The following is a 25585-nucleotide window of genomic DNA, read 5'->3' as shown; positions in this document are numbered from 1 at the left end:
TTTCCGGTGATTACAGCTTAATTTACATTGCTGTGATCTTGGAAGTAAACATTGAAAAATGCCTTTTCTTTTCTCAAAATAGAGATTCTGGCTTCCATGAGAAAGTAAGCTTAACACAATAACGAGTGATCTTGATATAAGATAACAATAAAAATGTCATATCAAGCATCTGTTGAATCAAATACATACTCACTGCAGTTTAAATAAAGTGTGAAGTCAGGGCTTATTATAGTTAGCCAACGATAATTAGAAAAGAAAACAGTTACATCTCATTGAACACACAACTCTAAAAGTGATCCAGTGCAAATTAAATGCAGGTATGTAGCACAGATGAGTTCAGAGCTCTCGTCTGTGGTGACCTAACTTCAAAAATGGTAATGCATACTGAAAGACAGATGGTTTTGTATTCACAGTTGTTTTTTTTTCTTTTCCTCTTTTTGCTTCACCCACCACATTTCTTCTGAATGCATTAGAAATATAAATGGATTTCACATTGTCTGCGGGCCAAATAAGTGGAAATGAAAGTTGAATTTGAGGGTGAAAAAGAGAGAAATGTCAGAGTAAATCTCTTTCCTCTGTGACTTTTAAAGTTTTAGTACACGTACTACCCACTTTCAGGTTGCAACGTTGGAGTCACGGGCTCAGAATACACCACTCGCCCTCCCTCCTCCTAATTTGTACCAAAGAGTTTTCTCTCTAATTATCAGTTTGTTTGCAGAGTAATTTGGCTCTCACTCTGAAAAATCCCCAGAGAGACCCCTAGTGTTGGACATCTAGAAGTGCACCCACAAGCCCACATTGTGGTGTTTATGGTGTTTGGGGATGACCCGATAAGAGACCCAAAAAAAAAAAAAAAAAAAAAAAATCAATCAAATAAACAGTGAAAAGGTTGGATGGGGTGATTCTCATTCTGCTACAAACTCTCAAAACTCTTGAAGTTCTAATTCGATTTGGCTGTAAGTGGGTCTTTTTCGAAAGTTTCATGGAAATTCTCCAAAATTAACTTCCTGGATATTCTACTGGGCCTCTGTGTCTACATCCATTCTCATATGCATAAAGGTCCTCTGGTCAGCTTTATGGTGGTGGTGCGTTTGTGGGAGTATGTGCCAGGAGGGTTGTACAGAAATCCATACAGAAATAAGAGCAAATGGGCGTGTTAGTGAAGCTGGAAACATTCATTAAGGGTGAAAAAAAAATCACAAGCACAGCAATCAGATATGAACAGTAAGTCAATGTTAGTATAAGTCAAAGTTAAACCGTGCATCAAAGAAAAACCTTCATCGTTTGTCTGATTGCACAAGTTCACTTGAGAACTTGTGCTGTTTTTGAGCAGAGGAGGGAAGGAGATCAGATCTTTTTCTTCTACATGCGCATATTTTTTTCATGTATTCTTTTGTGCCTTTGTCTCCAGATCGCCCACTTTTCAAGAAAAAAGATAAATCCCTGTGTTTAGCTTTGTGGTGATGCATTTTTCACATAGTCCAACAGTTTTTCTTTATAATTACATACCATTAAACTTGGATATAAAAGAAAGCCCTTTGCAGTTTGACTGCTTATTCTGTCACTTTTTAGGGTCAAAATAAATCATAAAATACAAAGAATACCTTGAGCACATTATTGCTTCTTCACTTTATATGTGAATGAACCAACATTTGGCTAAACAGAACCCCAGTGGCATATAAATTATTTTCAGCTTTACTGACAATATTCTGAGAGGGAAATTTATGAATATCAAACAGTTTCAGTAACATATCAGAAGAAGAAGAAGAAAAAAAAACAGTTTCATTTTCTTTAATCACCACTTTAAAACTTCAAGGAGCTCTCTGATACTTTAAAGACAGGCGAGCCAGAGGATTCCGCTTTGAAATGCAAGCAGCTGATAAATTACAGGATAGCCGGACATAAACTGACTTTTAAAGAGAGAGAGAGAGAGAGAGATTGAATGTTTTCGTGAGGTGATGGGACACGAGTCTCCAGCTTGTTAGAGAGGCTCCACCATTCCTCCCCTCAGCCGGTGTTTTATTCAAGATGTCGTAGAGAGCACTATAAATCAGACGTTTCTCCTAAATGTGTTAATCTGGGTTGAGATCCGGTGATTGTGAGATTTATGATTGTTTTCATATCAATCAGTGAAATCTTGTTCCTCTTATGGAGACTTCTGGGTTTATTTTGCTTTTCCGCTCATCTGGTTGTACTTCCCACATCCACAGCTCCTTAAATAATCTGTGCATCTTAATCTCATCCGACTGTGCTTTATTATTTTCTCTCCCTGGGTTTAAATGTATACACAACAAAGATGAACTTGATGACTCCATCCTCTTGTCTCTCCCCTCAAATTCTTTCTCTCCCACTCTTCTCTTCCCCTTCCTCTCTGAGAAACAAGACCTTGTTTCTTCATTAATACAATGTGGAACACACAGGGCTGAAGCGACTGAAAACAATGAAAGACTTACAAGTATCTGCTTGTTGGAAACGTCCTATTCTGTGATATTCAGTTTTCATTTCACTGGTTTATACGTGGGCTATAAGAGATTCAAGCCTAAAAGTGTAGATAATTCAGCACAGGCAGGTCTACTTTCCATGAATTCTGTCTCCGTGAAAGCGTTTGAGTCATTTAACATGTGACTAACAACCACATCTTTTGTCCTACCTTCCTCCAGTCCACCACATATGTTTGTGTGTGTCTATGCCACTGCCTTGTACTGAAGCTACTGTTATGGCAGCGAGTCCTGGGAGGCAGCCGGTTGAGGACAGGAACTTGGACAGATCTGGCAAATCTTGGACTGCACCGATTACAACTGCAAACAAATAAAGTCTGCAGAGAACAAAAAAAAAATGACTGGTGTTTGGCATGTTGATACAAAAGCTTGTTAGTATGAGATCAGACTGAAGTTCATGGCTTCTCTTTTTATGCCACATATACCACCTATTATTATTCCTTCTTAAGTAGAAGCTTGAGACCTACAGCGCTGCGTCTTTTTGCCTTTAAAGGCTATTTTTTCTTGAGGGAGAGGAGTGTTTTAAGGGTTGATTTCAGTAAGTGTAATGCTACCTCCTGCACCACAGACAGACATCTGTCCCGCACATTGCTGCAGTTTAGTGAGTAAGGATGTTCATCATCTGGTTTTGAGGCACTGCTTCGTTGCCAATTAAATGTCCTGTATTTTCATTCACCAAAATATTTTTTTTCTGCAACAGCAGTGGACCCTCACACTCGCCTGATGTTTGGAGAGGAGTTGGAATCGATAGACATAACCTCTGGAGTGATATAGGAAGACATGTTGGTGGGATGAGGCAGCGCGTGTAGAGTAAAAGCGAGGGTGATATTGTGTTATGTGAGACATGCCTGCCTGTCCCCCGCCACCCTCACCCCACCCCCCCACCGATCCTCCTCTCATCTCCCCCTTGTCTCACTCTGGAGGAGCCAAGCACGAGAAAACAAAAGAAACTGTATCTCAACGCCAGCAGTGATTTAATGGAAAAGGTTGACAGTTAGGCAGGTGTGTGTGCGTTTGTGTGCGTGCGTGTGCGTGTGTTTACGTGCTTAGAGCTTCATCTTGAGCTTGAATTCACTGACCCCATGATATGTATTCCTCTTAAAAGTTGTACAAATGTTCCGAAACGGATTGATCATGACGTCTTTGCTTCTGCTTTCTGAGAAATACACTAAGACACCAGAGAAACACGCTACAGGCAGATGAAAGCCTGCACCCTTAATTCCTTGTTATTGCGACACAAAAGGTAACAAATGTCTGAGGAGGAGAAACTACAAACATTTCAAACGCACATCATTTGGGGGGCTCGGGAATTTTCCTCACAGTAAAACTGTTGCTCAGCTTATGACCATGAAAGCAAAGCTCTCATTTCCCGCTGACTACTGTGAAAGAGGATCATAAAATTGACTCCATCTGTAATTTTATGGTAAACTTTCCAGTCACCAGCTGCGCGATGGCATTCCTTTTATTAGGTTCTATTAAAATTCACTTGAAGGCATGCATTGCATAGTCAAGTCAATTTGATTTGAGTTAAATCATAGCAGCAGTTATCAGAGAGTAATTCTTCTTTTAAACCCTAGTTGTGTTCTATTGTATGTGACAGCAAAGATGCAAAAATCATGACATGAGTTCGACGCGAGCCCACATCCTAATGAGTGTTTGACTTGACCTCATCCTGCTAAATCACTGAGATGCCTGCTTCGGTTTACCAGATTGATACATAAATTGACTGACACACAATCAAGTCGAATAATAATCTAAATAATTGACTGATTGTTTTCGTGCATGAAAGTAGGAGATGACTACTCAGCAGCATGTGAAAACGGTTATACAGCCTACTCTCTTCTGTGAGCGTCTGGATGGAGTTTTCTAGTCTGAGAAAATAACTCCGATGGCTCAGGCTTGGAAGCTACAAATTCTTGGCTGAATGGCCACGTTTCAAACTTGAGTGTGTGTTTAAAGGTGCAGGCATTCTAATAAAACTTGTCACTGGTTTATTATAGGAAATGTAAGATTCCATATATTTGGCTCATAGGAAATAAAACCTGTCGTAGGTCAGCATCTGTAGTGTCAATACAGATAATTATCGATTTACTTTCGTCTCTTGCTGTCCTTGGAAGTGTAGTCCTTTATACTGTAGGTTGGTTTAGTAATATTATAGCCACCAGGGGGCAGTACAAACAGCTCTGAACAAAACATTTTGAATTGATATATGTTGCATTCATCTCAAGTTGAGTTTATGAGCTTGTTGCTGCTAAATAATTTGAAATGAGTCTTATTGAGCTTTTTGCTGCTAATCAGCTGCCTGCTGTGGCTTGAAACAACACTGATGTGAGCAAAACTATAAATCTGCAGACTGTAAAACAAACCCCCCCCAAAAATGACTAAAAGATGTTGAAATAATCTTTGAAGCAAGACATACATTTTTAATTAAAAAAAAATCAGTCCAGGTTTGATATTGTAAATAAATTGATTAACAAGAAATATTAGTATTAATATTAAATTGATGGGTGGCACGGTGGTGCAGTGGTTCACATTTTTGCCTCACAGCAAGAAGGTTCCAGGTTCCAGCCCCGGCTGGAGCACGGGGTCTTTCTGTGTGAGTCTCCATGTTCTCCCTGTGCTTGTGTGGGTTCTCTCTGGTACTCCAGCTTCCTCCCACAGTCCAAAGACATGAAGAGGGGACGAGGCTGATTGATACCCTAAATTGACTGTATGGTTGTCTGTCTCTATGTGTTGGCCCTGCCATGGACTGGCGATCCGTCCAGGGTGAGCCCTGCCTCTCGCCCGAAGGCTTCTGGGATAGGCTCCAGCCCCCCTGTGACCCTAACAGGATAAGCGGTAGAAAATGGATGGATGGATTATTAAACTGATTGGTAATAAAAATTTGATACCATCCATCTTGTGTCGCATGAAGGGAGACTCCCATCAATGACACGTATAATTGGGAAACACTGTAATGTATATGGTCAGGATTACAGTCGACACATGTTTCTTTACTGTCTCAATGTGAGGAGCATATGTCTCTGCACAGAGTGTCTCCTCAGTCTGGATGGAGACCATGTGTGCTGACTGACAGAGAGAAAGAGACTGATTTGATGACTTGTGAAAAGGTGTATGAGTTAAGGTCTACATATACGTGTGTACTTTTGTGTGCGCGCTACGTGTGTGCGTGTGTGTGTGTGTGTGTGTGTGTGTGTGTGTGTGTGTGTGTGTGTATGTGTGTATGTTTGTGTGAAGCTCTCCTGGGGGACATCCGCCACTGCTGTTATTCTTTGCAGTGAGATGGAAAGCTTTTCCCAACATCTGCTCAACATATCATCATGGCAAAAAAGAAAAAAGAAAAAAAAAGGAGAATAGTGGGCTGAAACTTTCCATTGGAAGAGCCTGTGTGGATTTTAGTTTATAGACATTTTTTTCTTCCTCTGGTATGCTTAGCTGGGTTCAAGATACCTGAGAAGATCCAAAAAAGTGAATCATGTATTGAACGTTTTAAAAGCATAAAGGGAAAAATGTGGCGGCACACTTCTGTCGTTGCGAGGAACACTTGTTACACTTCATGGCATCAGTGGGATCTTTAAAAAGCCATGCAAAGCTAAGAATAATACATTTTTGAAGTGCCTGGGAAAGCGACTAACTCTTACGAACACTTGCTACTACAAATGCCAGCGTTTTTAATTAACAGATCCTCATCCAATATTGTGTGAAAATCAAGAATGAAAAAGGAATTTTCTATGATTTGTCGTTCAAATCTGAGCCTGAGTTAGATGAGTCTTGATGCTGTCATCATCTGCAGGCACCTGAGCAATAAAAAATAAGGCGAGAACAAAAACCTTGACTTTGTCTTTGTGTTGTGTAGCGCGAGACCAAACTCATGCATGAACTCCAAATGGATCAAGAAAAGCATTTCATTTATTTTGGATATGCCTCTTTAAGTGTTTACCAAATATGGATAATAAGACTGTAAATAGAAATATCCGTTATTCCACGTGCTATCTGTTCAGCAGCTCTTAAACCTGAGCTGTCTGTGTTGAAACAACAGTTTGAGGTGTAAAAAGAAGAGCTTCATATCCTTCCCCTCTTTTTTCCCTCCATGGTCTTTACTCCCTCTCTCTTTTTCCACTCGCACCCTCTGTTTCCCCTCATTTACCCTGAACTGTGCAGCAACCTCCTCTTGCGCTCACTTTTCTCCTTTTTATCCTTGACTACACTTCCACAGACACTCACCTCTTACTCCTTTCCCTCCACCTCACTTCTATCTTTCCTTTTGTCTCAATTTTCCCACTCCCATCTACTCACTTTTTTTCTTCTTTGCCTCAACCCACCCCCACCACTTTCTCAACTATGACAGGACCAGGATCGGGATTCAAAAGACCAGTTTAACTCCCTTATTCTGGGCTGAAAGAAAGCTTTGTCCCCCAAAACCTTCATCGCCCCCGGAGGTATGTCCTGTGTTGTCCATACAGGAAAAGACTTTGGTCTGCCTGGAATTCTTCAGGCTCATGGGAAAATGTGAACAAGTTCGGGCCTTAATTCTATCCATGACATCTCCTCCCACAGAGCACTGCTGCGTCACGACGGTGAAAAGGTGCAAATGTCGCACTAGTAATTCAAATGGAATTTAAAAGTGTTGAAAATATGAGTTTGACTTGCAGTTGATGATTTGATCCGAAGTGAGTTGATATTTAATAACCAACTGCATGGATTTTATTTTACTGCACAAAGCTGAAAGTTTTTAGCACTTTTTTTTGGGAGGTGAGTCTGTGTTATGTTCTTTGTCAGGACTGTTATGGCAGCTTTTAACACCTCTGACAACAGTAGTGCTAAGTACAGGTCATGACCACCTAAAAACAAAACCTGGACCATAAGATTGGATCTTTATCCCTTAAGTCCTTATATGTCAACACTCAAAGACTGCAAGAAAATGAAGTAGTTAGAGTTTCCACTGCAGAGATTTCAGGGCCTCTTCACTGCCTCGGACCAGCAGACTCACAGGGAGGAATGATCCGGAACGAAACCAAGTAGGGCAGGTCAGATATCTGCTTGACACACTCTCCACAGGGGGTGGACGGGAGGTGCAGGGAGAAGGGCAGATCACAACCAGGTGGGATGAGATGTACCAGACATTTATTTATAAAAACAGCAAGCAGTTGGCATGGCATTCACTGCACTTTTAATGCAAAGCAAGTCCTTTGCCACTATGTTTTGTAGTTAGTCCTTAGATACCAGACAGCAGACATCTCCGCCTTCCAAAGTCTGGGGATTTCTTGTACTTCCTTGAATGACAGTGAGAACAGCTGCTGTTGAAACTCCACCCCTTACATGTTGTCAAAATGATGCTCACACCCAGCTCTCCTCCTCCATGAAATAAAACAGAGACTCAGCAAATCCCTTTGTAAAAGGCATTAACATATGAATCACGATCTCATGAAAAATGGTGTTGGTTTAGTTTGTTTTGCTGCAACTGTGAGAGACAGCAACAAACTGAGGGAGTTTTCTTGACTGCAGCAGGGACGTACAATGCCCGTGTTGCTGGTAGGACGGTGTTTACAGGTACACAACCTCTGCAAGTCGCCTCTACAGTTTCAAGGGCCACCCAAAAAACTTGGGATTGGTTCTGCAATGCAGGTTTTTTTTTTCTTTTTCTAAACTCCATTTTTTTCCCACCCACTTTCAGCAAAAAAACCTGGGGCACTGTACTCAGTCACTATGAGTGGAACATACAGAGACTGACCTGTGAATTACCTTAGTTGTGGACATTGGACCTTCTCAATATGCCACTGCTTTTATGAAGCAACAAGGCAAAGTCAAAATCGAATGCATCAGCAACTAAAAATAACCCGAGAACGTTAAGACCTCAGCCACGATATATAGGTTTTCATTTATTTACGTTTGCATTGTCACATAGATCCGCTTCAAAACCGATCCGTCTTGTCTTTGGCCCATGATGGATTCCTTTACCAAGTTTAGTGAAAACCAGCTAAGTAGTCTCCGAGTAACCTCACTGATTACAATACATTTTTGATGTTTTGTAAGTAAGAATGAAATCAGGAAGCTAACTGACACTTTTAATAACAAATTTCACATAAATGAAGAACACTTTACAATGCCATGCTTCCTTTGCCCATTGTAGTACAGTAAAAGCAATAATTGAAATTTACGTAAGTGTCTTCCTAAGTCGTCAGTGCCGAATAAATCCGCTTTCCATTTCTGCTTTTGTTGTCCTACCTAGTTCAGTGTTGAATTTGCACTGTTTATATCGCATATTAAAAGGTTTACTGAAGGTTATTTCTCTATGCAAGGAGAACATCTCAGGGGTAAGTCTTTCTGTCTCACTGGTGGAGTTCCTCTCTCTTATTAAAGGTCAATTTGAAACCTGTGATGGGAAAATACTTTCAAGGCTGGTTTAGTTGTTTTTATGTAACATATTTGACCTCCTACCCTTTCACCGCTTATCTGAGTTGGTTTTCCTTGTTGCAAAACAGATAAAATGACTGAAAAATTACACAAGGACCACGTCATGCTTGGTGGGAGCTGCGCCTGCAATGAGTTTCTGTGAAATGACTTGAAGAAATTTTCTTATTCCTATGTAGAAATCTGCAGGCGCTTCACTCAGTGCAGCTGTCAATCAAAAATGTCATACAAGATGTTAGTAAGTAGCTCAACCGTACATAAGACCTACCAAACTGGCTGAAAAACGCTTTTTTGCAGAAATGATGTGCTCAGTTTGCTTCCGTGAAGAGGGCAGAATGTACGGCGTACTGAGATGGTTTGACTATATTTCTGTGGAGTTTGTCATGTTGCGCGTAAACAGACTTTGATTTGTATGACAGCGAGAAAAAGAAATGAAACAAAGTCTCTAACGATGATAAATCTGAGGCGACAGCAAATCTTTTCAGGATTCTAAGACACTAACAATTTACAATGTTTGCGCAACACAACTAAGCCTTTAACACAGAAGAGTTCACTTGCAATTGATCTCACTCCTTTTGCATAATTCAGCACTCAACACTCAATACTTGCTGTGTACATTTGTCCGGTGTTGCATAAATGCAGTTTATGGCTACCTGCATGGACCGGGGTAGTGGACTGTGAATTAGTTGGTGAGAAAAGGAATGAACTCTCTGATGAAGAGGTCAAATGTGGACTGTGCAGAAAGTTGGGAATTGCTGCTACTGCATAAAGAAGAAAAATGTGGGATTATGTGAGATGAGTGTGTTACCCCTACATTTCCTGTAAAGATTGCACATTCAATAGTTTATAGTGTAGCTTAAACTATATGTACGCACCTGTATCATTTCCTAATTCTTTCTGACCCACTGGCAGGGTGAACTTTTCCCACACAAATAAGTGAAAGGTCAGGTTGAAGCCTGTCATGGAAAATGCCTGTGTTTTGTCGAAGCCAGAGAAGGGAACCTTTTCAATTGGATTTAGCTTCTCTGTGTTGCTTTGCCTTGTTACAAAGCATGTAAAAACCCTGAAAAGTTATACAAGGTCCGCAGGGGCTGCACCTCAGTGTGTTTTTGTCTCAGGTTACATCAGTAAAGTGTAATAGACTGAACAAGACAGTAAAATTCAATTTACTACCTACAATATTTGGCATGTTGAGTATGTTTACACAAGTGAATTCAAAAATCACAACAAAACCTCCTGGGATGAGCTTAGGGGCCAAATTTATTCAAAGTATAGGTTTAGGTTTGTTATCCACTTTAAACGCCCACAAATCTGACAAAGGATACAACCAAAACTTGAAAGTGATGGAATTTTTTTTCTGGCTGCACTTACGTACATCGGCCTACATTCATTTATGTATTTATTTATTTTTTTGAGACACGAAGAAATGCTCGCCTTACCCGAACGCTAACCACTGACTCGACACAGACAGAGCTTTTGTCCCAAACTGTATATAGAACATGCAATTCCCACGTCACTGGTCTCGAGGCCGGTTTGTGTCCCTGAAAACCACATAATTGTGTTACTATCTTCACATGGAGGCATCACTGACATTCGTTTATATCCCTAAATCTTGACCAGCACAACTAAATGTCAAACCCTGACCCTAAAGCAAAACACAGCCCCCCCCCCCCAAAAAAAAACAACAACAATTGTGTGGGGCCAAAATTCTGGCCCCACAAAGAACAACAGACCCTACAAGTTTAGTTAAGGAAGAACTCACACAAACACACACGCACGCACACACACACACACACACACACACACACACACACACACGCCTTTTTATCGCAACAACATGTGGTCGTTGAACTGGGTGGATAAATAATACAGAACTAACAGGTTCTGAGGACAAGAGTTTAAAATCTCCCTTCAGTCAAAAACGTGTTCTTCTTGTTCTCACAGTTGCCTTTTTGAGAATCACAGAAGGCTGCAGTGGAAGGCCTGTTCACACTCCTGGGTTTTACAACTTTAAAATCTATTGTTTCATTAATTCGTTGAAAATCTGACTTCTAGAGGCCTGTGAGCAGGATTTGTGACGTCCCAAATATTTTGGAAGCTGATCCAAATTACACAATGGACAAATAAGTTGTGTTGCTTTGAAAGCTCCCTTGCACTGTGAGAACAGATGAGAAGGACGGGACATCCTGTGAGCAACACGTGACATGAAAATTAATTTAAGAGGAATTTCAAGGATTTGAATGTGGTCGATATTGTTGCTTTCTGAACAATGTCAAACACACATGTTAATATTTAGTGAGAGTGTTATCACACTCCTAATACGTGTGCAGGGCATCTATCAATAACTGGCTATTGATACAGTAATGCCATTTATAATAGCATTGGTATGGCAGCAGGATAAAACAACTTACTACAATTTGCTATTGTTAACTAGAAGTTTACAATAGTAAATAAGGAACAGATCGTCGCCTTCTTAAAATAATCGCCTGAGTAATTTTTTCAAGATTTTTTTGGAAAAACAACAAACTGGAGACAAAACATCATAAGGAGTTGATTTAAGGGAGGAAAAAATTGTCAGAAAATGACTTGGGCAGTCATTTTCAGAGGATGACGATATGTTGAGCTGGTGTGATCTATAGAATTTGTTTAAACTGCAAAGAAAGCAGAAAATCATTGCAACAAGTTGTCATCAGCATTGCAAAAAATGTATATTTTGCGTATAATTCCAGAATCTTCGTGTCATTTGTTTTATTTTTGAGCAAACACACTGCACACTGCATACTTCTGTTTACCAAGTGTCAGTTTTGAAGCTATTTTTTCTTCTACTATTTTTAAAATGGTGGGAACCATGAGAACATTGCAGCTGTTAAACCTCCACGGTGATATTTGCTCATTTCTCATTGGTCCAGGAGTGTTAGAGATTGTGTACAAATACTGATGGTGAGCGTCAGAGTGAGTGTGTTTTCTCGCTTGTCCAAGTGAAAGCATGAAGTTGGTCATTCTGTTGGCTCTTTTCGGCCTTGGCGTGGCCCAGCATAACCCTCACACCAAACATGGCAGGACCGCCATCGTCCACCTGTTTGAGTGGCGCTGGGCTGACATCGCTGCGGAGTGTGAGCGCTTCTTGGGTCCTAATGGCTTCGGTGGAGTTCAGGTATGTATGACAGCAAACAGGTGCAGAACATGATTCTACTCCCACACTCTAAAGTCTATGCCAAGACAAGTTATATCCCTGCTGCAGGTGGTACAATGTTCAAATCAGGGTGAGGACTCCCCGAGGACGGGTTAAGCAGTAGATGAATTTTTATTGTAATTTGCACATTGACAATAAGATACTTTCTCTTCTTCTCCATCTGTTCACAGATCTCCCCTCCAAACGAGCATATTGTGCTGAACAATCCGTGGAGGCCCTGGTGGCAGAGATACCAGCCAACCGGCTACAACCTTTGCTCCAGATCTGGCAACGAGAACGAGCTGAGAGACATGATCACCAGATGCAACAATGTTGGGGTGAATGATATTACAATAACACACACTTTGACATTTTCGGAGGACTTTGTTTGACTTTTAGGTGTGCGTTTTATAATCAAAGAATGAAGACGTAGCACTCAAGGCTTTACGCACCACTTTGATACGTTAATACCACAAAAACATGGCGCAAAATATGTTTAGAGCAAGGAGAACAAATTTACATTATAATTTTCTCTGACATCTTGCACATTTTTTTCCCCTTTTGTGTGAAAAGCAATATGCTTCAGTTCTGAAACCACCAACATGCTTTGATATGCTAACATCAACTCACAACCTACTCATTGTCACAAGAAAATACATGAAAGGTACAAAAAGAGAGAGGGGAGGTGTTGATTATTCTTGTTGCATATAAAAAGCTTTATGCATCCGCAGGTGAACATCTATGTGGATGCAGTCATCAACCACATGTGCGGAGCTGGCGGGGGAGAGGGAACCCACTCCTCATGTGGAGGCTGGTTCAGCGCTAACAAGAAAGAATTCCCCAGTATCCCCTTTACCCACTGGGACTTCAATGACCACAAATGCAGGACTGGCAGTGGCAATATTGAGAACTATGGTGATGCCAATCAGGTACCGAAGAGTGACTTTATTTCACTTTTGCCAAAAAAACCTGTCCAAGCCATTGTAAAGAGACATTTTAGTCAGAAGCTCATGATGTCATGTGAATAAAGGAAACATTCAGATGAGCTGTAAAACATGGATGACTACAGTAAATCCCAGGTCATTTACTGCTCCAGGTGCGCGACTGCCGTCTGGTTGGACTGCTGGACCTTGCTCTGGAGAAAGACTACGTCAGAGGCAAGGTGGCAGACTTCATGAACAAGCTGATTGACATGGGTGTGGCTGGATTCAGAGTGGACGCCTGCAAGCACATGTGGCCCGGTGACCTGCAAGCTGTCTATGGTCGTCTGCATAACCTCAACACCAAGTGGTTCCCTGGTGGCTCAAGACCCTTCATCTACCAAGAGGTATTTTAGATTGCCCCCCCCCCAAAAAAAAAACTTACTTGAAAGACTGAGGAATGGAAAATATAATCCAATCCCATCCAACAGAAAGTACTTGCTGTGTCTTTGGGTGTTCTCTTCGAGCACAGAGTCAAACCAAAGTAAAGGATGAAATAACTTGCACCGCCCAAAAAACTTGCCCAAAGCAAATACAGTGCAGCCCGTAAATCTAATTTACATCCAAAAATCTAGGTGAGATCCATCCGTAATCTGAGTTCGTGCGTGTCATTGGATGAGAACTAACTGCTTATTTTGCATTCATGAGTGAATCAGCAGATTATCTTTCTGATAAGCAGCCTGGCTGTGGGAAACAACAAAAATCTAGATGACTAACACAGACGCCCAGGAGCACATGTTAATATCCAGGATTAGGGAGACAAAACGCTTTAAGCACCTGTGACATTAATACAGTGGTTATGGAAATTGAAGCTGAGGGCGCAGAACTGAATATAGGCTGTACAAAGAATCTGTAATATAGCAAATGAAAAAACCCTTGTTCTTGATACTGCTGAATTCTTATTTTTCTTTCCGTACTGATGTTGTTATTTATGTACCATTTCTCTCTATAGGTTATTGACCTGGGAGGTGAGCCCATCACATCTAGAGAATACTTCCATCTGGGACGAGTGACTGAGTTCAAATATGGTGCAAAACTGGGAACTGTCTTCAGAAAATGGAACGGCGAGAAACTGTCTTTCACCAAGTACGTGCGTGTTTGTGGTGCCCACATTGCATATAAGAAACCGGACGGACTCAAGTTTGCCTTGGTGGAGGTAGATTTTTTTCATTATCCTGCTGGGAAAAAAAACAGACCAACACGACCGAAAACATGACCCCCTTGACATAAGTAAGAAATGTATTTAATTAAAGAAAAGTAAATGACCTCTTGAAAATCAGCTGCTGTTCTACCAGCACAAACATGACGTGCTGCCCAAATACTTTCTTTTTCTAATTTAATTCATCCAAAAGAAATATGAGAACCTCTGAGATTCATAGTGGAGGTCCAGTTTTTCGAACTGTCGCTTCACAGCAAGAAGTTTCTGCGTTCTGTGCCTGCAAGGGTTATTTAAGGTGCCCTGCTTCCTCCTACAAACTTTACATAACCCGTGTAGTAGTCTGTCTATCTCTATGTGACCGAGCTGTGATTGACTGGTGAGCTGTTCAGGGTGAACGTGGCCTCTCACCCTATGAAAGGATAAGTGGTGCAGATGATGAATAATGAGTGAATAAATGAATCAGTGATACTGGATACTGGATACAGGAACTGGGGAGAAGGATGGGGTTTCATGCCCAACGGCAATGCTCTCATCTTTGTTGACAACCATGACAACCAGAGAGGCCATGGTGCTGGCGGTGCATCCATCGTTACATTCTGGGACTCCAGGCTCTACAAGATGGCTGTCGGATACATGCTGGCCCACCCGTACGGCGTCGCTCGGGTGATGTCTAGCTTCCGCTGGAACCGTCACATTGTGAATGGAAAGGTATAGTCGCTCTTGATGTATTCTCTGCTAAATCAAACAAACAGAAACACTGAAATCTGTTCATTCATTCACAATGTACCGCTGTGATTAACTCTCAGGATCAGAATGACTGGATGGGGCCTCCGAGTCATGGTGACGGCTCCACCAAGTCTGTTCCTATCAACCCGGACCAGACTTGTGGCGATGGATGGGTCTGTGAGCACAGGTGGCGCCAGATCAAGTGAGTTATCGGGAGCAAACAAAGAACTCTTGACCCCACTATAAGCTACATGTGCATACAGCAGCTAGGTGGCCCCCACATTCAGCTGGGTACGGCCTTTTAACATCAGCTCAAGCTCTGAATGGGCACAAAGAACATGGGCACTGAATCAGTCACAGGCTGCCTACATTCTTCACATATGGATTCAGTTTGAGCCCATCAGCGTCCCATCATCTACCCACCAGGGCTAACCCATGTTGGAACTCTATGGGAACTGAGGCTAAAGCTGGCAGGGTGCCTGTAGGGGATCCCAGATGGGCCCCACATGAGTGTACATGCTGCTGCAAAATGCAGTACATATAATCTCTGTTGAATTTTTCCTCAAGTTTAACTGTACACGACAAAACATTTGAACACAGTTTTTTGTCACGCCTCGATTAAGGAACATGGTCATCTTCCGTAACGTGGTCAATGGACAGCCTCACTCCAACTGGTGGGACAACCAGAGCAACCAGGTTGCCTTTGGACGTGGAAATCGTGGTTTCATCGTCTTCAACAACGATGACTGGTAAGAACCATCAGCTCTAACTGATAGCAGGTATATTTTAAAAGGTAATGGCAGAATGTAAGAGAGCAGGATTGTGAAAATAAGGAGAGCAGGATGGAGAAAATCCTGCCTGCATGTGTCATTTTGAAGGCTTTTAGATAATAAGCATGTTGCCATCACCTTTAGGGACCTGGATGTGACACTGAACACTGGCATGCCCGCCGGCACCTACTGTGACGTCATCTCTGGCCAAAAGGAAGGAAGCAGATGCACTGGGAAGCAGATCAATGTTGGTGGAGATGGCCGTGCCCACTTCAGGATCAGCAACAGAGATGAGGACCCCTTCGTTGCTATTCATGCTGACTCCAAGCTGTAAACACATACTTTAACTATAAATAAATCCAATTTCCACCTTGAATTATCAACTTGATTTTAAGGTTGTTGTTTTTTTGGCCTGACATAATGAAAATAATTGATTTTAAAAGGAAATTTATTGTTGAAACGATCCCAGTTTTACTCAGTACCCCCTCAGAATTTGAGGTCTGGATATTCCATATTAGGTGCCAGACAAAAGTTATCAAATAGATCACAACAAATGTCACATTATCTTTATCAGTATCTCTTAACCCAGTGGAAATTGCCCCATTGTGAGAGTGCATGTGGAATTCAGTCTCAAATTGAAGATATTAGAGTGTATACTGGGGAGTTGGAAAAAAGAGTGGCGCTAAATATCAGCCACTTCCATATGAGACCAGAAAGGAGATAAGAGAAGCGGTTATAAGGGAAGAGGAAGATTATTACTTGATGGGCAGTTTAGAGAATTTAAAGTGCTCAGCATAGCATTCTGCAGGTGGGGCTCCAGGGAACGAGCAAACCAGTCAAATGTCAAAGGCACAAAAAGGTGCAAGACAACAATCAAACTTGGTTTTGCAAAGGTGGTCCTGGAGTTGGAAGCAATTCAAGGATTTTTCATGCCAGTAGAATCTTTTGTGTGACCTACATGTAGGTGAGAATTGAATCGGATTTAAATGTACATGGAAAACAGGCTGTTGTCTTTCTCACATGCACACACACACACACACACACACACACACACACACACACACACACACACACACACACACACTCTCCCAGGTGCAGCCAATTCCCCGCCTCTCCTTTGCTCTGTCACAGGTGTCACTGTTGCTGTTGTAGATCAGATAGGGCGGTGCCAACAGTATTTCGGAAATCTGCTTCTGATTTTTGTAATCTGATTTATTGCTAAAGCTTGTGGCATCTTAGACAATGTTTCAAAAGAGCTTGTGACAGCAGGTCGTTCATTCTCTTTCCCAGGACTTCAATGACTTCCGTGGAACTTAGTCACCCAGCACAGAATATTTACATGTATGAGTCAAGGTACACCCTGACTTCCAGGATTTTCTTTGGCCCTACAATTCAAAAAGATGGATTCAAATGTTCCAATTGTAAAATACATTCTTCAGTGGTGCACATGTAAAGTGTAGCTCTCATAAAAGATGAACTATCTGAGTTGTACTAATATGTTTGATATTGACATGTTTTAGAGTCTTTGTCGTCAACTATTGATTTGAACAGATTTATGAATAGAGTGAAACCTGAGTTTTACTTTAATAGCCTTGTTTTGTAATATGCGAACAAAAATTAAGACATATTCAAGAGGATTTAGCAATTTAAAGTAACAGAATTAGAAAAATAAAAAATTTAACTTTGGATGACGTGGTGACGAAGTTACTGGGGTCCTCTTGTATTTATCAGGGGTGGAGCCAGATGATTTCTTTATCTTGAGCTGTCGAAGCAGTAAAAGCTTAGGTGAACCTAGCAGTCTGTTGCTGCTCGCCATTCAGTATCTGTCACTGCATTTAAGAGACTGGAGGGGGAACTGATACTAAGTTTGAGTTTTTAGACAAGCCTCACCCATGGAGAGAGAGAGAGAAAGAGGGAGAGAGAAAGAGGAAATATCCTTCGGAGGGGCAGCTCAACCAGAGAGGACATGCCCAGGCACCAGGAGCCTGGCCTGTGCATGTCCTTAAACCAAGTCTTCACCCTCAAACAATGTGGGGTCCAGTATTTTGGCCCCACAAACCACATCAGACCCTGCGAGTTTAGTAGATCCCTTGATTACAGACCCCACTAATTCAGTTAAATGAGAACACACACACAGACACAGAGCTTTACAATTTGCTATACAAAATACACATCTATGTATCAATATTGCTGCAAAATGAAACCCATTCTTCACTCTAAACTAGCGGCTCTTCCATTTCTTCTCTGCCCAGCTTGTAAGGAAAACATGAGGTTTGTGATCAACAGAAAGAGTTTTGTGGTTTGTTTTTTTTTAAAAAAATTTTTTATTTATAATCCCAGTCTTTTCAACACATCATACTTATGTTTCCCTTCTTCCAACCTCTTTGTCCCTCTGCTAGTTTTAAGCAAAAGATGAGAAACCAGATATCTCATGTGTGTCTGTTGGACCCCTCATCAAAAAAGTCAACCTAGACATGTCTCTACTGAACCCCTGAACTTGGCTCTGCTTATCTTTAACGGCACCAAACTTGTTTTGATGTTGCGAAATACTTTCGGTTTTGCAACTCTGTAATTTCAAAGAGATATCCACCCACAAAGTGAAAACTTGTTTGGCAGAAACAAAATCTTTCATTTAATTTCTAACATCTGAATTTACTCTGACCTAATAACAACTGAACTGATCCTTAAATATCTTAATTGTCAAACAGCATTGCTTTGAGGTATATTTTTTTAGATTAATTCCCAGACATACACTGTATCAATTTTAGACATGTATTTTTCAATCACCTGTCCAGTGATGAGAGGGTTGTGCCTCTGTGATTCCATTTGCTAATTTCTCATTGGTCACTGGGTGTGAGAGGATGGTACAAATACTGATGGTGAGCAGCAGCGTGAGTGTGGTTTTCCCGCTCATCCAGGTGAAAGCATGAAGTTGTTCATGATGTTGGCTCTGTTCGGGCTGGGCGTGGCCCAGCATGACCCTCACACCAAGCCCAACAGGACCACCATCGTCCACCTGTTTGAGTGGCGCTGGGCTGACATCGCCGAGGAATGTGAGCGCTTCTTGGGTCCTAAGGGCTTTGGTGGAGTTCAGGTATGTATGGCTTTAAACAGGCACATCGGATGGACTACATTCCAATTCCCTCTACAAACAATAAAAATTGTTGCTTTATGAACTGATTTTAATCACTTTTTACCTTTTCCTTCAATTACACTTACAATCTGTACACACTAACGCTTTTAAATGCTATATTTCTGTATGCAGATCTCCCCCCCAAATGAGCACGTTCTGGTGGACACCCCTTGGAGGCCCTGGTGGCAGAGATACCAGCCTATTGGCTACAGCCTGAACTCCAGATCTGGCAACGAGAGCGAGCTGAGAGACATGATCACCAGATGCAACAATGTCGGGGTAAACCGTATTACAACAGTGCTTCAAAAATGCATTTGAACTTAGTGCAACATCTAACCACAACTTGTAAATGCAAAGCATTTAAATAACATTAAACTTTCAACTATTAGACCTCCCAATGTGATAGGAAAAGCTAGTGCTGATTAATCATGTTGCATATAACAATCTATGTTTATACATACAACAGGTGAACGTCTATGTGGACGCAGTCATCAACCACATGTGTTCAGCCGCTGGTGGAGAGGGAGACCACACTTCATCTGGAAGCTGGTTCAGCGCCAACAAGAAACTATTCCCCAGTGTTCCCTTCAGCCACTGGGACTTCAATGATGGCAAATGCCCGACCGAAAGTGGCAATATTGAGAACTATGGTGATCCCATTCAGGTACTGTACGGCACTGAAGAAATCTTTCCATTTATTACAACTCTGAATTAATTTCCTATACACGCACGAGTTAGGAAACATAGATGATGTCATGAATGTATGGTAACCTACTGCTCCAGGTGCGCGACTGCCGTCTGGTGAGTTTGCTGGACCTTGCTCTGGAGAAAGACTACGTCAGAGGCAAGGTGGCAGACTTCATGAACAAGCTGATTGATATGGGTGTGGCTGGATTCAGAGTGGACGCCTGCAAGCACATGTGGCCCGGTGACCTGCAAGCTGTCTATGGTGGTCTGCATAACCTCAACACCACGTGGTTCCCTGATGGATCAAAACCCTTCATTTACCAAGAGGTATTTCTTTAACTAAACATTTACATTTATGAACTAAATGACAACCTACCTTGAACTACCAGAAAAACTTGCAGTTAGAACCTCCATACATTTTTTATACCACTTATCCATTAAGGGTTGCGGGGGTGGGGTGGGGGTGGAGCATATCCCAGCTGACATTTGGGAAAGAGGCGGGGTTCACCCTGGACAGGTTGCTAGTCTGACGCAGGGCCATCTGGAGCAATTAGGGGTTCAGTATCTTGCTCAAGGATACCTGGACATGGTCACAGGGGAAGTGAGGGTCAAATTCAGTGAGAAAATGAAGGGTAAATCTAAGTTCCCTTAAAGACATGATCAGGCGAGCCCTGATGTAATCTGAATACAAGCATATAAGTGGATGAGAACTCACTGCTCATGTGTTTCCCCCCGCTTGAGTTAATGACCAAATTATAAGACTGGTAGGGAGAGGCAGCAGCTGGCAGAGCCGTGGGAGCGGAGCACATACACACACACAGACTGGAGCAGATGTTAACATCCAGGATGTTTTTGATGAATAAAAATAAAATTCACATTTGTTTTATCGGATTCATCAGTTCACAATAACCACTGCCGCTTTAAATGGTGTGATTGAAATGTGACTGGTTTGTGTGTTTTCTCTCTGTAGGTTATTGACCTGGGAAATGAGAACATAGGAGTCAGAGAATATATCTCTCTGGGACGAGTGACTGAGTTCAAATATGGTGCCAAACTGGGAGCTCTCTTCAGAAAATGGAACAGTGAGAAGCTGTCTTACACCAAGTATGTGTAGATACGCACACACACACACACACACACACACACACACACACACACACACACACACACACACATTTATATCTGAAAAAGACCTTCGGCACAAGCTGACTGCAGAAGACGTTCTCAAAATGTTTCTTCAGACATGTTGTCTCACAAAATGATTAATAAATAATGGTAAATCGTTAAGATTCTGAATTCCTGGGGAAAAACAACAACAACTTCCACTTACAGACTCTAAATAAAGCATGTAGTCGGTGAGTGTGATGGTTGTCTGGCTCTATATGTCAGACCTGTGATTGACTGGTCCCGGGTGGACACAGCCTCTCGCCCAGTGTCAGCTGGGATTGGCTCCAGCTTGGATAAACAGGTAGGGACAACAAATGAATGAATGATGTACTTCTACCCCTCACAAATAAATGTATTCTCAATTACAGTAACTGGGGAGAAGGATGGGGTTTCATGCACGATGGCAATGCTGTTGTCTTCGTTGACAACCATGACAACCAGAGAGGCCATGGTGCTGGCGGTGCGTCCATCCTTACGTTCTGGGACTCCAGGCTCTACAAGATGGCTGTCGGATACATGCTGGCTCACCCGTATGGCTTAGCTAGGGTGATGTCTAGCTTCCGCTGGGATCGTTACATTGTGGATGGAAAGGTCTATTGTCTTCTGATGTATTCTTTTTAACAAAGAAGTAAATTGAAATGAGTCCATGCACTCATCCTTATTCACGTTGTACAACTATGATGAATCCTCAGGATCAGAACGACTGGACTGGGCCTCCCAGCCATGATGATGGATCCACCAAGCCTGTTCAAATCAACCAGGACCAGACTTGTGGAGATAGATGGGTCTGTGAGCACAGGTGGCGCCAGATCACGTGAGTGTTCAGAAGCAAACAAAGAACTCTTGACTGCCGTTAGAGGCCAACATTCATGTCTTCAGGTCTCATGTTATGCTGATAAAAATAACTTTTACTGCAGTAATTAAATCTAATGTGCTGGTTTTATGAGTCTAACACAAAGAAATTTATACAAAAACAAACACAACCCCATAAGAACTCAGTTTTCACTTTTCTATTCACTTCCATTCTAAACCAGCGGGGGTCTTTCCCGCTGCTGCTCGCCATGCCTTTTGATTTATGTATGGAAGAGCAGTAAAGTGCTATGCTGTCAAATTAAAGTTGCTGCCAAGTAATTTCTTCCGAATGCGGTCCACACAGAAATACGTCCTTGTCACCTCTCACTTTAGGAACATGGTCATCTTCCGTAACGTGGTCAACGGACAGCCTCACTCCAACTGGTGGGACAACCAGAACAACCAGGTTGCCTTTGGACGTGGAGATCGTGGTTTCATCGTCTTCAACAACGATGACTGGTAAAGAACATCTACGTGTGCTCTAACTGAAGCTGACAAATAATCCACTCGTGAAATGCATTCATGAGGCTCAGGGCGGATGCCTGTCAGCAGCTTAGCCCATTCCAACTCAACAGTCAACACAAGCTGCCAGTCACCGTTGAATATGTTCAATAATATACCAGTGGCTTTCGTGACATGTTAGCCATGTTTGTAAAGGGGTTTTGATGCACATTTAGATGTTTTGTGAATTTTGCCTTTCATGGAAACAGCAGAATGCACAAAAAAATACCTCAAATTTGCAAAAAACAGCAACCCAAAACTCTGAAGCAGCGAATCTTTAATGCATGAGACTGACCAGGTGTTTCTGCCTGATGTGTTTGCAGGTCATCTCCTTCTATGCTGCATTTTACAGCTATTGTAACGTTGCCTATACCGCCATCTTCTGACAGAAATACACACTACGTAGCCTGGTTTATTTTCCTCAAACCACTTGATGGAATCGGGTGCAATTCACATGTCCTCTTTTGCTACAGATATCATTATTTATTTCCTTATATGTTTGAATGTATGTTTTGAGTATGGAATAATTATTCACTAATTGCACCTATGCTCAAAACCACCTTGTGCTGCATTTCTAAAAGTGCTTAAAATGTGCTTGACATTTTAATGCAACTCTTGAAATATGTACAATCTTAATCTTAAGGATACTGAGTCATTTGAAAAAACACAATGTTTCACTTCCTGCAAAGATGGTTTGTGATATATCCTTGTAAGAATTAGTTATAATAGTAGCCATGCACAAAACCTTCTAGGGAATAATGTGTGTTGGAAATGAAAGACAGCAGGATTGTTTTAAAAACATGTTTGTGTCATTGCCGTCACCTTTAGGGACCTGGATGTGACACTCCAAACTGGACTGCCCGCCGGCACCTACTGTGACGTCATCTCTGGCCAAAAGGAAGGAAACAAGTGCACTGGGAAGCAGATCCATGTTCAGTGTGAAGGCCACGCCTACTTCAAGATCAGCAACTCTGAGGAGGACCCCTTCATTGCTATTCATGCTGAGTCCAAGCTGTAAACGCATAGTTTACCACTTTAAATAAATCAATTTTCGACCCGTTTCTCTTCTTTTTTTTTGGACAAGTTTTAAAAGTGTCTTTAGAGTTCAAATGGAATCTAGACTTTTATTGGTGTAGGATCACTTCTGAACAGATGAAGGCCAAACAAATGCATCTTGTGTTTTTTTTTTTTTTTTAGTTCTTGGTGTTTGGTGGAACCAGATTGTTCTGCAGATGGGCAGCTTTATGATTTACGGCTGATTCACATATGTTGGCCTTCAAGTTGTCAAGTACAGAGTGTATATCCACCCATGATTGAAACTCCCTCACAGGCTGCTGCTGCAGTGACTGGGAAGAACAGACAACTACAAAGAAAAAGATCACTAAAACCTAAAAGATTTTTCAATGTGTGTGTGTGTGTGTGTGTTTTAAAAAAAAAAAATCATGTCAGTGTATCAATGCCATATGTTGAATGTTTGAACTGACTGTGGTTATTCTCATATATGATTGTGTTAAATGCAAAGTAAATCCCTTCTTTTCCACCCACTGGATAACAGTGCTCTGAGGTCCAAGTTTATCTCAACACCAGGATAAGGTACAGTTTTTCGCTAACCTCGAGTGAGTGAGGTCACAAGTTCTAGAGTCCAGATATTTTAAGCTGAAGGTCTAGAAAGGTGATTTTAAATGAACTACTGATCCATTAAAACCCTTTGATTTTAATATATGTAGCGACTGCTATGTGGGAAAGGGGTTTATAATGGTCAACTAAAGAGAATGGAATGGTCAGTGAGTGTCCTGAATCAGCCTTGTGTGGATTTCCTTCCTGCGTTGTGTATCTTCTCCATTGGGGGGGGGGGGGGGGGGGGTTCTTTGCAGGCAGAGGTCCGATCAGTCGACTCCCCTTCTTCCCTTCTTCTCTTGCTTCCTCTCACTCTTTACCTCCGTTCAGTCTTGTCACCCTCACCCCCTTCCCAGACCACCTGCTGAGTTCCTGTCGGCAGCTCCTCTTTCCTGGCTACACTAGAGTGCCAGCCACCAGAGGTGAGACAGCAAAGGTGATGCCTGCCAGAACATTTTGCTCATCTCAGTTGTCATGGCAACATGACCCGTGTGTTGGAGAACACCTGGGAAAAAAACCTCAACCTTCCATGGAAACAAAAGGACAGGAAGGAAGGAAGGAAGGAAGGAAGGAAGGAAGGGATGATGTTAAAAGAGGTCTCACTGAGATGGCGTGGTTTGTAATGTATGGCCTCATAATACACACAAGCGTTGGACCACGAGCGGGGAAATTGAATCATGCAGATTATGACTGGAAAATGGTCAAATAATGAAAAGCGTCTGAAAGCGTCTTAAGCCTCGCTGTTCTTTATTCGACAGGTGATGAATCTTTGTTCCCAAAATGAACTGAGTAAGTCAGAGTGACAGAGTGCAGGGGGAGGATAGAAGGAGATCTTAATGTTGGATTTGCCTCAACATATTGCAACTGTTAAATTATTGACCCTCTCTCCATCTTTTGGTCCGGCAGCTGTGAGGGCCTGTACCTTCCGATTAGCTGCAGAGATGTCAGTGTTGCAGACCGGGGTCTTTGGTCCTGTCATCCTCACTGATGCTTTGTGGCATGGCTGTCAACTGTGTCCCCATCCTGTTTCATATTTCATACGGTGCACCAGACCTGCCTGTCACATCATCCAAGGAGAATGACAGGCATCGACGACTTAAAGATGAGGCGAATGAGGCTCTATGCAGATCTCTCTCTCTCTCTCTCTCTCTCTCTCTCTCTCTCTCTCTCTCTCTCTCTCTCTCTCTCACACACACACACACACACACACACACACACACACACACACACACACAAAATCAGGTCAAGTCAATCAGGTGAGATTCATGTTGTGAACTGATAAAAACAAAAAATGTGAGTTTGGGGTTTTTTTTATGGTGAAAATATATATCCAGTAAATTCAGAGTCGAATCATCGAGATGTACCTGTGGCAGGTCCCTCGTCCCACCACATGGGGGCAGTATTGAAACAAGAAGTACAGACCTCTTTAAAGCAGGATTAAAAAAGGTCCCTGAGACATTTTGCTCTCTGTGAATTTATTTCATATCTACTTGAAATTCAGTGAAGACTTATTCAAGATGTGAAAAGAATTTGTGATTGATGTTTAATTCTAAGAATTGAACGTGAATTATTTAGTGTCAATGACAGTATAAAGGAGGTAAATGATGTATGACCCTTATTGCTCATACAAACTTAATACACACAAAACTGCACAAGGCTGCTTTCTCCCAGCTGAAACACACCCTGCCTTCGGTATTCAGAGATGGAAGCGGGCTGTTGTAACCATCTGTAGGATAAACACACAACTAATGATTCTGATGAAGAATTCAGTATTGATTCCACGCTCTCAACATTTTTTTATTTTTTTTTTCTGGTCAGGGGTACATGATGTCAAGCATCCAGCTTTATCAGCCAGTAGCTATTACTCACTCCATGTTCCTGTGTAAGAGTATTTGTATGGCAACATACTGCA

General features: G+C 41.8%; 2 protein-coding genes across 2 annotated transcripts; both read left to right on the top strand.

Annotated features, from left to right (window-relative positions):
* Positions 1-11892: 11892 nt before the first annotated feature.
* LOC147261932 (alpha-amylase) lies at positions 11893-16078 on the top strand. Its single transcript, XM_086205045.1, has 9 exons — positions 11893-12063; positions 12273-12419; positions 12813-13010; positions 13178-13408; positions 14014-14147; positions 14706-14928; positions 15027-15148; positions 15570-15695; positions 15861-16078. The coding sequence occupies exons 1-9, from the start codon at positions 11896-11898 to the stop codon at positions 16048-16050; spliced, it is 1539 nt and encodes a 512-aa protein (XP_086061171.1). The 5' UTR covers positions 11893-11895; the 3' UTR covers positions 16051-16078.
* Positions 16079-18587: 2509 nt separating this feature from the next.
* On the top strand, positions 18588-23116 carry LOC147261931 (alpha-amylase-like). The gene is made up of 9 exons (XM_086204244.1): positions 18588-18810; positions 18982-19128; positions 19316-19513; positions 19633-19863; positions 20507-20640; positions 21072-21294; positions 21396-21517; positions 21889-22014; positions 22885-23116. The coding sequence occupies exons 1-9, from the start codon at positions 18643-18645 to the stop codon at positions 23072-23074; spliced, it is 1539 nt and encodes a 512-aa protein (XP_086060370.1). The 5' UTR covers positions 18588-18642; the 3' UTR covers positions 23075-23116.
* The last annotated feature ends 2469 nt before the right edge of the window (positions 23117-25585 follow it).

This window comes from Aulostomus chinensis, chromosome 5, assembly GCF_037954235.1.
Source record: "Aulostomus chinensis isolate RoL2024-O1b breed Wild chromosome 5, RoL_Achi_v1.0, whole genome shotgun sequence".
Classification (NCBI taxonomy): Eukaryota; Metazoa; Chordata; class Actinopteri; order Syngnathiformes; family Aulostomidae; genus Aulostomus; species Aulostomus chinensis.
The sequence above is the reverse complement of the archived record's forward strand: the minus strand, read 5'-3'. Positions and strand labels throughout refer to the sequence as shown.

Bases quoted from the DNA above. Each gene is read 5' to 3' on its own strand.
- LOC147261931 (XM_086204244.1), top strand. From the start codon at position 18,643: ATGAAGTTGTTCATGATGTTGGCTCTGTTCGGGCTGGGCGTGGCCCAG. The intron at 19,514-19,632 runs GTACTGTACGGC...CTACTGCTCCAG, and splicing joins ACTATGGTGATCCCATTCAG to GTGCGCGACTGCCGTCTGGT. The intron at 19,864-20,506 runs GTATTTCTTTAA...TTCTCTCTGTAG, and splicing joins AACCCTTCATTTACCAAGAG to GTTATTGACCTGGGAAATGA.
- LOC147261932 (XM_086205045.1), top strand. From the start codon at position 11,896: ATGAAGTTGGTCATTCTGTTGGCTCTTTTCGGCCTTGGCGTGGCCCAG. The intron at 14,148-14,705 runs GTACGTGCGTGT...TACTGGATACAG, and splicing joins GAGAAACTGTCTTTCACCAA to GAACTGGGGAGAAGGATGGG. The intron at 15,149-15,569 runs GTGAGTTATCGG...GCCTCGATTAAG, and splicing joins CACAGGTGGCGCCAGATCAA to GAACATGGTCATCTTCCGTA.